A 15,470-nucleotide genomic window follows, 5' to 3' on the forward strand; every position below is an offset into this window, starting at 1 on the left:
ATCAATATTGCATAGGTGAAAATAACCAATAGTGGGCAAGAATAAAACCACCAAGAACCATATTCTAAGTCGAATAAAACCCATATATAAGCATAACACATCTTGTGTTCTGGACTACTGAATGAACTTGAATCAAAAGAAGTTGATCGTGCCACAAAATCATAAACCCTAACATATGATCTAATCCCCAAAAATAGCGACTTTTATCTGTGTCAAAACTGCAAGTTGGGAAGAATGAAAGGCAATAGAGCCAAAAATAAGTTGTGTATCATCGGGATCTCGGTGATGCACTCTAACGAGTCGCAATATAAATGGGTTCAAATTAGGGGTAACGAAACTCAAAGGGTCAATTCTTACATTCTTGAAAGAACAAGGGGGAAATGCATCTAAGTGACAAAATGTGGGTTCATTTTTAACACACTCATAAACACCTTTCGGGCGTACATCAATCCATCACGCCATAGTCCATAGATCGAAACAATCATCTGTGTTCTTTCCTTGACTCCATTTCAGTCGGGTAAAGAAACTCTTGGAATTTTATTATGGCCCGTTAGGGTTTCGCTCTTCTTTGTAGGATTTGTTATTTGTTTGTGGAATTTCTTGATGATTGTTCTCTACGATTGATATTATGTTGTGAATTTGCAGAGATTTTCAGGAAGATAAGAAATTACATAAAATGCAGGTTAGTAAGTCTGTAATCAAGTGGGTAATTTGCTTTTTTTGGGCGGATTAATTTCAATTTCTGTTATGGGTGCTTGTATTAAGCAGTATGTGTGTGTGTGTGTGTATGTATACATACATATATCCCCTGGTTTTATTTGAAAAGTCTATATTCCTTGGCAACCAATCCCAAAGATCTATGAACTAGTCGATGCCTAACTATATTACACAATACATCTTCAATCAAGAAGGCTTTTGAATCGTAGACCTTGTTTGAATTGTTTTCATTCACCTCTCTTGGCTTAATCTTTGTGCAAGGATACTGTAAAAAAGTTTACGAGATTGGATGTGATTATATATGCCTATGTGTCTGAGTCTAAAACGAAGTCTATAAAAGAAAGACTATAGAATAACAGACAGGTACTTAAGCTGAATCCTTTATTGTATTTTTATTTCTATCTACTGTTTCCATATTGTTCCACCCTATCAAGAATTTTTTTTATCATGATGTCGTATTTCCGTGGTCACAGGAGTCAAGTATTAGTTTTGATTTTTAGCATAATCGTCTCCCCTTTTTCAATGAAAATTGACCAAAATTCCCCCTATCGTATCTCGATTTAGTATACATAGCATGATCAACATGTTGGATCCAGCTACATGGAGGTTTATTTGACTTTACCTATGGATTATCAATCTTCAGCAAGATGCATGATAAGAAATATAGTATCTGATTTGTGGTGAGTAGCGACCACCTGTGACGTGATCTTTAAGATGGGAGTGAATATTTGAGTTAGTGTCTACTTTGTGATAAAAGGTATATTAATTGTAGCTCAGGATTCACCAATAATAGCAATAACAAGTCTCCACAGTCCCAGATAAACAAGTGAATGTAAATATGACCAAAACAATAAATTCGGATGAAGAAGATCTAAATGATGCAAGTGATAATTCGATCAAGAATATTGGTCCACAAGCGTGAATAAAATAGTAAACAATCACAATGGCTGCTTTTGGTATATAGGACAAAACAACACTCACAGTTCCATTTTTGGCGCGAGATAGGACAGGGATTGGGTGGGATTGAATGGGTCAAAAAAGGCTTCTTTCTGTTCCATCAAAGATGGTGGAACAAGATGGGACAAGGATGAGATAAACTAATCATTTACCAATCTACCATCATTTGATATGAACGTAACATGTTATTTGGTTTAGTGGTCATTGCTAGCACTTCTACCACCAGTACCACTATCACTGCCCATCACCGCCTCCACCTCTTCCACAACTACCAACTCTACCTCCATATCCACCACTGTCCACCATCTACACGTCCTCCACGACATCACCTCTACCTCCTCCACAACTACCAGCTCCACCTCCATATCCACCACTATTCACCATCTACACATCCTCCACGACACCACCTCCACCACAAACCACCGTCTACTACCGACCATCACCACCCGTTGCCGTACACCACCACCACCAGCGACCACCTCCACCATAAGCTACTTACCACTGTCCATCACTAACCTCTATCTCCATCATTGTGGCCACGACCACCTCTACCTCTTCCACAACCACCATTTCCACTTCAATATTTACCACTATCGGCCGCTACCATCACTATCCATTATTTCCACATCATCTACAATCACTATTGGCCACTAGCCATTACCGCCTCTACTAGCACCACTGCTAACCACCTCCTCTTCCACCACCTCCTCTTCCACTACCACAGCTGGTTACCAGGGGTGATCATCTAAACTGCACAAACTGCCCCCACCGCACCACAAAACGCCATTTAGAACTTTTGCACTATGGTTTGCAGTTTGCATTTTCATCAAACCGCACTTTGTGGTGCAGGTTGCGGTTCTTAGTCATCAAACCGCGGTTCAAACTGCACTGCGTCGCATATCTTTATATATTTTGTGTGTATATTTTTTTATATATATTCATTTATTAAATGAAAATAATTAACACATTGTTGATTATTTGTTAATTTTTCAGTTTTCCTTTTAAGCTTTAAGGTCACAAAATTCCTTTTTTGAGTTACTAGCTGTGTACCCGCGCAATGCAGCGGGAGCGATGAATTTTAACGATTTTGAAGTTCCACTGGTTTTATAAGATAAGATTTAACGATGATATAGGTTACACTTGGTCTTTATATATTAATACAATTTGAATAAATAAGAGTTATGGTTCCAATTACAGACTATCGATGACAAAAATTGTATGACAGTTTAAAATCCAATATATTTAAAATCCAACATATTTTAAACGACTCCACAAATGTATTCGATTTACACCAAAAGCAAAGAACCAAAAAACTTGAGTTTGAAGATGAACACTCAAAAACAATAAGAAAAACTACAAATTTGACAGATCATAAGCCATGAAAAAACAAAAAAAAGATGGATTTTAGAATGAAATTTCAACTGCTTACCCTCTTTCTTGTCCAGAAACTCAGATTAATGTTCGAATTAATACATGTATGTATGTATGTATATATATATATATATATATATATATATATTTCAAAAAAACCTAAGAACATATTAATTCAAAACATATTATACAGTGTAATTTGGACAGCCTAACTCCAAAATATATAATATATATATAAATAAATAACTATAAAAGTATAAATCGTAAATATTAAAAATATTTTTTCACAGTATATATAATATATAATAATATAATTAAGTAAAAAATTATTCAATATTGGACTCATTTCGAAGGTATTAACGAGACAATTATAATGGTGTAACTTGTTAAAATAAAAATGTATTTTTTAAACATGTTTTAATTGATATACGATTATGTATGTTAATTTGATAAAAGTTTAAAATGAAACATTTAAAAGTAAAAGACGTAAAATAAATTAATTATAGGGGTATAAAGTGTAAATTTAAAATTATAATTTTAAAAAAATGTATGTGAGAGGGTGAGTGTATGTGAGGAGAGGAGGGAGTGAAAAGGTGAAAAAGTGAGTATAAAGGGTATTTTGGTCATTTAGAATTTTAAGACTTTAAGACTTTTGCTAAATTTGTTTAATAAGATAGTATAGATTTTCAATTTTCTTTTGTCAAACATCATGGTCGAAATATTTTTAAGTTAACTTTTAAGATATATTTGGATTAATCACCGAACTATTTAGTTTGCGTTACACCTTTTTGAATTACGCATTTCGTACTTATAGAAAGTTTTTGTTGTATTGAATATAGGAACATCATCGTCGGAATTATTATGAAGCTGTGATTGTATAATTATTGCATTGAAGTGCGTTAGGTTCAAACCACATAAGCCGCACCACACTGCACCGCATTTTGTGGTGCGGGTTTTTGTGGTTTGAGAAAATATTCAAACCGCATATGCGGTGTGGTTTGCAGTTTGGCCCGAAACCGCACCAAATCGCACCGCAAACACCCTTGGTTACCATATAAAATCATTAAACAATATTTATGAGCAACTTGTCCAGCGCAGTTCTATCCGGTCCTAGTTGTGCCGAATACTAGAGAGACAACTTGTTTTGTCTAGATCTGTAATGTTCTTTTTAGCTGTTCAGTCCTATCTAGTCCAGTTCTGCTTGCCTACTAAACGCTACCAATACGATCAAATACTAAATGGCACATAAATCGAGACATCAAGATTAAATGTGGTTCATGCCATGTGAACCGCTAGAAACATATAAAGTGTATGGCTAACCCAATAACGAAAGTTTCGTAAGGGGACTGGAGCAGGCTACCATGAGACAAAAGATCTTCTTTCTAAAGAGATTCGTGAAGAAGCTGCAACCGCACCTCGAACTTCTTACTGGAGCAGTACTATASGCTCGAGTGTTTGGATGCACGTCTTTTGTTCATATACCCGCGCAGTTAAGAGATAAATTGTCCTCAAGGAAATCACTTGTGTCTTTCTTGGATATGCTCAGTCCGGGTATAGACGCTATGACGTGAAATCCAAGAGACTCSATGTATCCTTGAATGTTCTCTTTAACGTTTTGAACTTTGGAAGATGGTCAAGGTAGCTTGCTTCCAAGCCACTGCACTAGATGCGCATGTAGTTGTCCACAGGGAGGAACAACGTGTTTACAAAGATCATCGGATCGAACATCAGCAAAAGAAGCTTCTGTATTCTGGACCTTCTATCTTAGGGAAGAGAACAGAAAGCTAAACTTCAAGGGAAAGAAAGAGACAAAGGCAAAAGAAAAATATTTGAGCCTTTTATCCAATACAGTCCTATGTGACTTGGGCCGCGACTTCAAGTCGCTCAGGTCTTCAAACTGGCCTGCACGATGTGCTACAGGATCTGACAATTCACGCCAAGTGTATCGTCGTAGCTGCGAGATATATTTGACTTAAGAGGTCGCTATGTTTGTAACAGATAAATCTGCGACTTGGGCTGGGATCTTAAAGTCACGGGACTGGTAGATTGAGTTTCTGTCTGGGTAATTTGAGTAGCATTCAAATATCACAATGTTACCAACATAATTTTTCTTATGCTATCTATTTTTAAATCAATATATGAAATTTCCTTTGAAAAATTCTTGTTCTATAACTCTTATATAGTCATTCATTAACGAGTGTGTCCATGTTGAGTGCAGGCATCAAGAGCAAGACTTTTTAAGGAATACAAGGAGGTGCAAAGGGAGAAAGTAGCCGATCCAGATATCCAACTTGTTTGTGACGATTCCAACATATTTAAATGGACGGCACTTATCAAGGTGTGCTTGACATTAATAGAAATATACATGCCACACATTTATTCTGTTGTTTGACCAATTAGTTTTTACAGGGACCATCAGAAACTCCTTATGAAGGCGGGGTTTTTCAGCTTGCGTTTTCTGTTCCAGAGCAATATCCCTTACAGCCTCCTCAAGTGAGGTTTTTGACTAAAATATTTCATCCAAATGTACATTTCAAGGTATGGATCTTTTCTTTGTTTTCTTCATCCTTTTCTCTACTAGTGATTGGTATAAATGCATTTGTAAAGGCATGAAAAAGTTAATTGGGATATTTCACAAAGATTGAATAATGACCAAGATATGGACTGATGGATATTTGTTATGTGGTGATTCTTTGCGTTCATAGATCTTTCCTTATTCGTTCTTTTAGCTCTCTTTTATCATATGTAGCCTCTGTTACTTTTTGGCGCAATCAGTTCACTGAGTCCTTGCAAAACTCCCCCTCCATATGAACCGGCAAACGGACTTCAAGCCTTTGGGCTTGACTCGTAAGGAGTTGTTAGCACCTTTGAGATTTGAACCTGAGATTTGTGACATTACTAGGCCAAGTAACTTTTTTCCTAGTTTTTAAGTACTCCTTTAGGCTTTCAATGTTGTTCTGTCAGCATGTAGTGCGTGGTCATCAGTGCATTAAGATTTTGGCTAATCATTGTGTTCATTAGGGTGCTATTTTTACCCTCTTATATGTGGATCAATCTTTTATATACATCATTAAATTAACTATGAGTGGGACATTTACTTAATAGTATTTGCTAGATTTTATCTATCAGTTAGCATGTTACTCCCGCCGTCTCAAGATAAGAGTCTACATTTCTATTTTAGTTTGTCCCAAAATAAGTGTCAAGCGACTGCTTTCCAGTTCTGTTCTCAATTATGAGATTGAGAAATTAATTACTCATTCTATTAGTAAGGGTAAAATTGTCATTTAGTTAATTAAAAGTATATTAAGTACACATTTCTAAAACTGTGTATCCTTTTCATCTTGGGATGAAGGAAGTAGATGACTTTCACATTTCTTTTTTCAGAAGGTATTTTCATGTTGTGTAACTTCATTCATTGCAAAAAATTTCTGGTGGGGCGGTGTCTAAAGAATGTCATTATTCTTGCATAAAAATGAAAAACCAAACCAAATGTACTCGGTATTATCCCATTTGGAAGTGGGGTCTGGGAGGGGTAGGATATACGCATACCTTTCCTCTACCGGCTAGAGAATCTGGTTTCATGAAGACCCCTGGATTGTGAAAAGATTTTGGAAAAGTTTGTGACATTTTTGATGGTTTTGGAGAGGGGGTAGATATATTTGAACCTCCAATTTGAGTTACTTTTATTTGATTTACCCTCGTCATTGTGTAGACTGGAGAAATTTGTCTGGATATCCTGAAGAATGCTTGGAGTCCTGCTTGGACACTCCAATCTGTCTGTAGGGCTATAATTGCTTTAATGGCCCATCCAGAACCTGATAGCCCATTGAATTGTGATTCAGGTAAAGTTTCTTGAATAGTTTGCATTTTTATATTTTGATTAATACACTTCAATTTTATTTATCATCTGATTTCATTTCTTCAATTCTCAATTCGGCTTATGGATATTCTTTTTAGTTGAGACATGTCCTATGATATTGGTGTATCTAAACTTAGCAAATACGTTTTTCTATCCAAATTGTTGCTACATGTGCTTCTTATTTCTCCCACATTAAGATGTGTAGTGCGATTAAAGTTCATTTCTGACAGGATTGTTTATGGTGAGATGGTGGCCAATGGTCTATGATTTGAATAGTATTTCGCAAAGGGAAATGTAACAAATGATTTGGGGCATCTCAAAAATGAAAATATTGCATTATCCTTGGTCTCCTCACAAAACTCGAGTTATTCTGCATACTACTAGGTGTTGATGGTCTCAATATAATGATTGACCAAACACACATTAAGAAATGAGAATTTAGGTACTTTCACTTCTACATAAGCACGTATAAGCTATAATGATGTGCCATGCACTTTTCTTTCTCCTTGTATTTTTTCAATATGTGCTAATCCACTTGCTTGGTAGAACCACATCATTTTCGATTTCTTGCCTATCGACCAAGGGTATGTGCGTAGTTGTGTATAAGTAGAACCAATATTTTGTTCTACTCTAGGCAGTTAATTATGACCTTTTTAAACTAGACTTTTTAACTTAATATCATTCTCAACTTAGCCAGGTGTTTCTTAGGTTTTAAGTAGGAGTTAATTTGATATGTAAAAGTTTTTCCGCTCATCAATACCTGTAAAGAGTTTTGAGTTTGACCATGTTATAAGGAAAATATTCTTCTGAAGATCAATAGTTAGTTGAAGGGCAAATATTGTATGAATGAGGCCTAATCTGAGTTAAGCTTTTGGGTATGGTTTTGATCTACTGATGAAAGGCAGTGACAAAGATTAAGGTAGCAGGAGGGTGGCCAAAAGAGAGAGGAAGTTTTGAGGTTTGATTGGTGTGCTACGCATCTGGAAACATCAAGTTGGATGTTGAGGAAGGTCAAACTAGATAGAGGTGATGAGGGATAGAGAAGGTCAAATTGACTTTGTTAACCAAGACGAAGGCAGACCAAGATTTCGGCAAATAGATCTAGGATGTGGTTATTGTTATCTTGACAATAGAATAGGCTTGTGAGACGAATAAAGTTTCTTAAGAAAGAGCCGATTTCAACATTACTAAGTGATGTTATAAATGATTGGGATATTAAGAATTTACAAAGTCGCAGTTCATAAAAATGATAATGCACACTCGTGGAAGTTGAGGAGATAGCTAATATATTAGTATGGTGTACATGTGGGAGCATTAGTAGTAGTGCTTGACTGTTAACTGATTAGTTGCTTAATCATTTAAGTTTGTTATTTTCAGTTGGTAGTTAGTTTGCAGTTGTTACTATAAATGTGGGGATTTATGATTTTTTTTTCTATTAAGCCAAATCTGTATCAAGCTGGCTATAGTGATTAGGTTGGTTGTATACATTAAGATAAATTGCTGTTTGTTTTTTATGCCGAATAAGTGGTCAGAATGACATAAATTCGATTTTAACTCTAATCAACACATTATTAAATTTTATTATTTTAAAACATTATATACACTCGACAACATACGATCAAAATTAAATAAATGTGGATAAGATATAAAACAACGACAACAGATTATTTGGCCAAAGAACACTAAATGAAGACCATAGGAAAAAGGATTTGCATAAATAGAAGAACCAACAAATGGGAAAAAGAGGGTATTTCTGGAAAAAGGTTGGTTAAATGGGTAAAGGCAACATTAGTGAATTTTAAGCCATCGATTTAGCATTAAGCCATAATCAAACACATCTATATAACCTAACGAATTAAACTGTAAGTCCATTAAGCTAATTAAGCCAAAATCAGTCACCCCTAGCCCTAACTTTACATATTGTAAGAATAGTCATTCATTCAATCAGTAAAAATCTTTGTCAATCTTCGTCTTTTATTTTCATCTTTTTTTCAAAACAGAGCATCCATATTTCCTTGAAATCCAATGATAACATAGTATTAGCACAATTTGTCTGCATGTTTGTCACTCACTCATTCTCGGCTCGAAGATGTTGATTGATTTCGTTGTACCCCTGCACTTATGATTTCATTATTGATGTCAATTGTTTCTCACTCTTGCTTGTCTTCTTGATTGATCGGTATATACTTCATCAATTTTTGACCACTAAACCACAACTGTGTTCTTTCTACTTTATCCTTCTCGTCATTTCATTTTTTTCCGCATTTGATCATTGCTAGTTTTATCAGTCTATTATATTCGATTAACCAGGATATACTTCGTCAATTTTTGACAATTAATCCACAATTGTGTTCTTTCTACTTTGTTTTTCTCGTCATTTCATTATTTTCCCTGCATCTGATCATTTGCTAATTTGACGAGTCTACTATATATGCATCCTTGTGATCATCCAAGGATACAATTAGTGTCCATGGTGTTCAGTGGAACTGCATTTGCTTCATAGAAGAGGTCAATGTTCATAGCTTTTTCTACCAAAAATAAAATTGGTCGTCACCAATAAATGTGAAAAATCATATCAAGATTTACCTAATCTTATTTGGGGAGAGACTCAATGACATGGATCTTGAATGCTTTGAGGGAGGATATTGCGGACAATATGTTGTACAACCCTGATGCTGAAGAAATCTAGAAGGAATTGGAACACAGGTTTAGGCAATCAACCAGAACACAACTGTATAATCTTCACAAGGAGATCTATGGGCTAAAACAAGGAAACAAGTATGTTTCCACCTTTGTTGCTAAGGCCAAATGTCTACGGGATGAAGTGAATGCAATACATCTCATGCCTATCCACACTTATGGATCTGCTGAAGGACTTTCTAAGAAGCTACAAGGTCAAAGACAACAATTTCTAACGGACTCGATGACGGTTTTAAGGTTGTCAAGGAAAACATATTAATGATGAATCCTAACCTTCCTCGGCGTGCATTCACTCTTGTTATAGGAAGAACAACAAAGCGAGAATAGTATGCATTTAACACCTACTGATGTTTTAGACTTTGTCATCCAATGTAGGAGCTTTTAGAGTTTCTTCGTAACATTCTAAGCCAAAACTATAGAAATGACAGTAAAGGGCTAACGTACTTATGCAACTTTTGCTAAAGATTTAGACATACAGAGGATAGATGTGTAAGAAGCATGAGCATCCAAAGATCGAAGTCAAGAACAAAATTGTTGTTATAGCTCATGATGATGCACATGAAAATGTTTCAGGTTCAACAACGGGATGTGAGGGCAAAGTGAGCAAGGGTCGTTAGTTGATTTGTCTTCGAGGTCCGTATTTGATAAAATTGTTTGAACCAAATTCAAGTATAGAAAAGGAATGCAACACAAGGACAACTCACTTCCTCAGTCAAGTGTATAGGCATATCAGATTGCTCTTTCTCAGTAGTGTTTATAATGTTGGTGAAATATGGATCATTGACATAAGGGCTAGTGGTCATATTTGTCATGATCATACTCTTTTCTTCGCCATTTAAATCCTCACCAAACCCCATAAAACGACTCTACCTAACAACACCGTTACATTTGTAAATCAACAGGCTCAGTATAGCTGAGAGCTAATACAATATGTCATTCATCGAGAAACTATGTAAGCAACACTCTTGTATTGTTACATTCACCCCTACGAAATGTATTTTGTAGGCCTCTCTATGAAGAGGCTAGTGGAGTTTGGTAGAGTTTACAATGGATTGTATTTGATGAGGATGGCAAAGAAGACAAGGCTCATGCATATATGGTGCTACTTCCGTGAATGACTATAAACATGCGGTTTCTTCTAAATCTTTTGCTTGCTATCGTTGATGCTTTTGATTGCATCAAAGGCTTGGTCACCTTCTTTTCAATAACTGTATCAAATGTCCTTGGTTTCAAAGCGTACTAATGATACAATTGTAACACCTTGTCAAATTTGTCCTGTGGCTAGACAAGCAAGGCAACATTTTTTCCTTGGTACCACATATTCAAAACATATCTTTGATCTTGTTCATATTGATACTTGGGACCTTATCATAGTCCAACACATGATGATTATAAATATAACCTAACTATTGTGGTTGATCACTCTTGAGCCATATGGGGATCTATTTGATGAGTCGTAAAAACATTGCACTTGCCTTGATCAAAACTTCCATTGCCATTTGCCATGGTTGAAAATTAGTCCTGGACAGCCATCAAAACCATTAGATCAGATAATACCAAAAAGCTTGGGAGTGTGAAAGATACCTCTTAAATTTTATTTTCAAAATGAATTTTTCATCAAACAAATTGCACACCCAAGCACCACAACAAATTGGAGTTGTAGAGAGAGAACATGAACACCTTGATACCTCTTGGAGCTTTCTTATTTCAATCCCATTTACTTGTTAACTGCTAGGGAGAGCGTGTCTTGACAACTATCTATTCCATTATTAGATCTCCATCCATAGTTCTTCATGGTTAATACACTTTCATAGGACCGAGACTATCTCAACTCATATCGACCGTTTTAAGCCATCTAATTAGCCAAGAGTGATCAGCATCTGGATAGCTTATGACTTGGTGAGATGGTGCTCTAAGGTTGATCTTTGGAAATGTACCCAAATATGATCATTTGCATAATTTTGGGTTTTTGTGGTATGTGTCCACTTGCAAGACAGAGACAAGTCTCACCCGGAGTTGTACCATGTGTTTTCTTGGGTTATTCTTTTGGAAAGAAAACCTTAGAAGTTCTTTCACTCAAGACACGGAATCCTAAATTCTAGAGATGCATTTCATGAATCTTTTTATCCTTGTTCCATCATCAATTCTATTTCCCCAATCTTTTCGTGCCTTCCTTAATTGTTCAGGACTCAGAGTTTGAATATGCTACACTTCCCACCTGTGCCTCAAGGTCAAATTCATCAGGAGGGGAAGGTCCTTGAGAATTGTTAAAACACCATCTTATTTGCAGGTTTTTGTGTGTAGTCATGTGGCGATTGATACCAACATCAATAATGAAGTCTTTCTGTCCCAATACCATAACCTCTCATTGTAAACGTACATTGTTTTGTTTCCATACCCTTACCACCCAAAGTTAAATAATTTGTAAAGCTTTAGAAACAACACATGAACCCTCTTCAGATGAGGTGGCAATTGGGTTTTTGCTTGAATGGCGAGAAGCTATGATAAAGAACTTATAACTCTTGCAACTAATAGTATTAGGAGGTATTGGAATTACTTGTAGGTAAGAAGCCGATAAGTTGCAAATGGGTGTATAAACTCAATTTTAATCTAGATTGCATAGTTGAGAGATGCAAATAAGACTTGTCGTTAAAGGGATTATTGCAAGTGTAAAGACCAATCCCATCATGGCATGATAGGGCCATAAACTAGAGACTGACGCTGCAACTTGTTCATTACATTACAGAGATCTATGTGATCCACTCAAAAGGATCATATTGATTACATTGTTACTTTTTTGTCATGGTTAAAATGACTACAATTAGAAGCCTTATTGTTGTTGTCAGGAAGGGATAGAGCATGCCTCAGTTCGATGTAAGTGTCACCTTCTTGCATGGTTCTCTTCATGAGGAAATTTATATATATCTGCCAGAGGAATTTTCCATTTCTTTTTTCAGTTGTAAAGTCAAGAAATCATTGTATGGTCTTTAAACAAGCATCTAAACAATGCTATTCCAAGCTCAATGATGTTCTATGATCTATTTGTTACAATCTCTCTTCAAATGGTTCTTATGTTGTCTTCCTTGCAATTGATGTGGATGACATATTAGTGACCGGGAATAATGAAGTGGAAATGTGCCCGTAGAGCAATTCTGGGACAATGAATTCAAGATTAAGAATTTAGGCATTCTATATTACTTTCTTGCATGAACTTTTTTGCGACTCTTAAAGGGATTATTCTACTCAAAGGAAGTTTACTGGAGCTTTGGTTGATGAGTTTTGGTGTTGGCAACTTTCTTCTTTAGTTAGACAGTCAGACCTCTTGAACATAATCTCAAGTTATCTTCTACCGAAGGTAATTTGTTACCTAACCCGGAGCAATGTAGAAAGCTTTTCGTATTTAACTCGCACCTGCTTGGACATTTCTTTTGTAGTTCAATTCTTGAGTCAGTTGATGAGCTGCCCTCATATTTCTCATTATCAAGCTGCTATTCATACTCTTATATATCTTAAGGACACCTTCTCACCAGGATGATTCTTTAATAAATGTTCGTTTCCTGGAGGTATATTGTGATTCAGATTGGGCTGCTTGTCCTTGCACTAGGAGATCAGCTAGTGGGCTATTAGATTTTGCTAGGAGGAAATCCCATTGCCTGGAAATCCAAGAAACAAGCTATGGTTTCTTTGTCATCTGTAAGGATGACTGGATGATTATAGATCAATTAGGCGTCCGAATACTCAATGCTGAGCTCACATGGCTATCTAGAAGTTTGCACAAGTTGGAGGTTTGTAACGTTACTCCTATCCCTTTTAATTGTGATATCCAAGCTGTTACGAACCATGTCTTTCATGAACGCACAAAACATGTTGGCATCGATTGTCATTTTGTCCAAGAGAAATTGAATGCTCGTCTTAATTATTTGTCCTATATACCTACTAAACATCAGCTGGTTGAGCTGTTCACAAAGAGTCTCTTCAGGTGGAAAATACCATTCTATTCTGAAGAAGTTAGGGATGTTTCAATCTTCACACCCTCGAACTGGAGGGAGAGTATGATGTGCATGTGGGAGCATTGGTGGTAGTGCCTAACTGTTAACCAATCAGTTGGTAGTCGGCAATTGTTAGTATGAATAAGTCTGCTTATTGCAAGAATATTCATTCATTCACTCATTGACTAAAAATGTTGTGCAATAGTCTGTGTTTTATTCTCTTGAGCATCCATCGAGCGATGACATTATATGCATGTCATTCCCTTTTGACTATAATTGTGGTGAAATATAGGAAATCTTCTTCGATCTGGTGATGTACGAGGATTTCAGTCGATGGCTAAGATGTATACGAGGCTTGCAGCCATGCCCAAGAAAGGTTGAATCATCATCATCATCTTTTTCTTCGTGTAAGAGTCCATATGACCAATCATATTGTATTTGTACTTGTTTGTTATGAAATTGGGAAGATGTATATGGAAGATCCTCCCTCTATGGCAAGTAGCTATGATATGAAATGTTAAGGCAACTTAACAGACACATGCATATGCATATCATATATCATATATGATTGATTCTAATAAGCATCTTTCTGTTGGAATCCATAATGCAAAGGTGGTTGATTGGTTGGTTTTAAGCTCTAGTGAATGAGTGAATGAATGAAAATAGTAGTTTGTTTGTTAACCGTATTTCATGTCAAATAATAGAAAAAGAAAAGGATGGAATGAGTTCTGTTTGAAATGTTCTCCATCTCCACCATATTTGTAAGATGTGGATGATGATCATCCACAATCATTGGATGCTCATCCATCCCATAATATCAAGGGGAATCAAATAAATGATGAGAGAATTAACATCATCATCACCGTTTAGGTATTTTTGAAAATAGACGCTACTTTTACTAAACTATTTTGCCAATTGTTTTTGTCATAAATAGGTCTCGTTTGTCATAAAAAATCTCATGCATTTAACCAGAACCCAAAGTTTTTGTCCATTTTTGAGCTCGCTGGGAAGTGGGTCCCACCAACAAGACTTTTGCCATCGTTTTCGCTACTCGACACAAGTTCGCCAAGTAGGTTTTCACCATTGGCAAAATTCATTAGTTTTAAAAAGTACAGGGTGTTAATCATTCAAATGTGAAAATTTAATGATTTTTTAATATAAAAAAATAGTTTAGGGAGTAAATCGTTCAAAACGAAAAGTTTAATTGTTTTTTCATTCTAAAAAAATAGTTTAAGATTTTTTGGTGGGGTGGACCATCCAACACACCCTTCATTTTGAACGCCCTTCCAATTTTTTTTTTACCTTCCGTCTTCCTGAAGAAATCTCCAGCCACGGTCGCCATTGCAATCCCCAACCACTGCCATCCACCTTCGTGCACGGCCGTTTTGGGCTGTCGACCATCTCCCACTACCGTCCACCATACCAAATTGATATCCACCATTACCTCCACATTCGACAACGAGTGTCACGTTTGCTGTACAATTTGATAAACGATGTTTTCAAACATTGGGACATCATCGTCATCGCCGAACTTAAATTTCTCATCATTCACTAGAGGATTTTTGTAAAATAATCTAAATCCACTGCCCAAAACTTGCGTTTTCGTCACATGTCTAACCAATGCAGAATGTGTTACGAGTGAAGGCAAAGGTAAAGGTAATATATACTTTAGGAGCTCCTAATGGTATATACTTAGGGGCTGTTTGTTTACATCTGAATGATACCATTAAGAGGTAAAGGTCTGATTCGGTCAGACCTAATCTTGTTTGGCAAGACTTTTAGAAAAGGTCTGAATGATATTTTTCCTCTTAATCGCTCCTTCATCTACCCCAACCCTATACGATTCAGATCTCATTTTTTCCAATATTATCCCTCGC

At 36.1% G+C, this 15,470-nt stretch overlaps 1 protein-coding gene across 2 annotated transcripts; it reads left to right on the forward strand.

Moving 5' to 3' along the window:
• The first annotated feature begins 443 nt into the window (after positions 1-443).
• LOC112507559 (protein PEROXIN-4) lies at positions 444-14,224 on the forward strand. 2 transcript variants are annotated; one of them, XM_025112197.1, is made up of 6 exons: positions 444-517; positions 646-682; positions 5,264-5,383; positions 5,455-5,583; positions 6,758-6,887; positions 13,886-14,224. In XM_025112197.1, the coding sequence occupies exons 2-6, from the start codon at positions 677-679 to the stop codon at positions 13,972-13,974; spliced, it is 474 nt and encodes a 157-aa protein (XP_024967965.1). In that variant the 5' UTR covers positions 444-517; positions 646-676; the 3' UTR covers positions 13,975-14,224. The 2 variants fall into 2 exon arrangements, with proteins under 2 accessions (XP_024967965.1, XP_024967967.1); XM_025112199.1 differs by lacking the exon at positions 444-517 and adding an exon at positions 530-570.
• Positions 14,225-15,470: the final 1,246 nt, after the last annotated feature.

Source organism: Cynara cardunculus (genome assembly GCF_001531365.2).
Source record: "Cynara cardunculus var. scolymus isolate 2C chromosome LG 2, CcrdV1, whole genome shotgun sequence".
In the NCBI taxonomy this organism is placed as follows: Eukaryota; Viridiplantae; Streptophyta; class Magnoliopsida; order Asterales; family Asteraceae; genus Cynara; species Cynara cardunculus.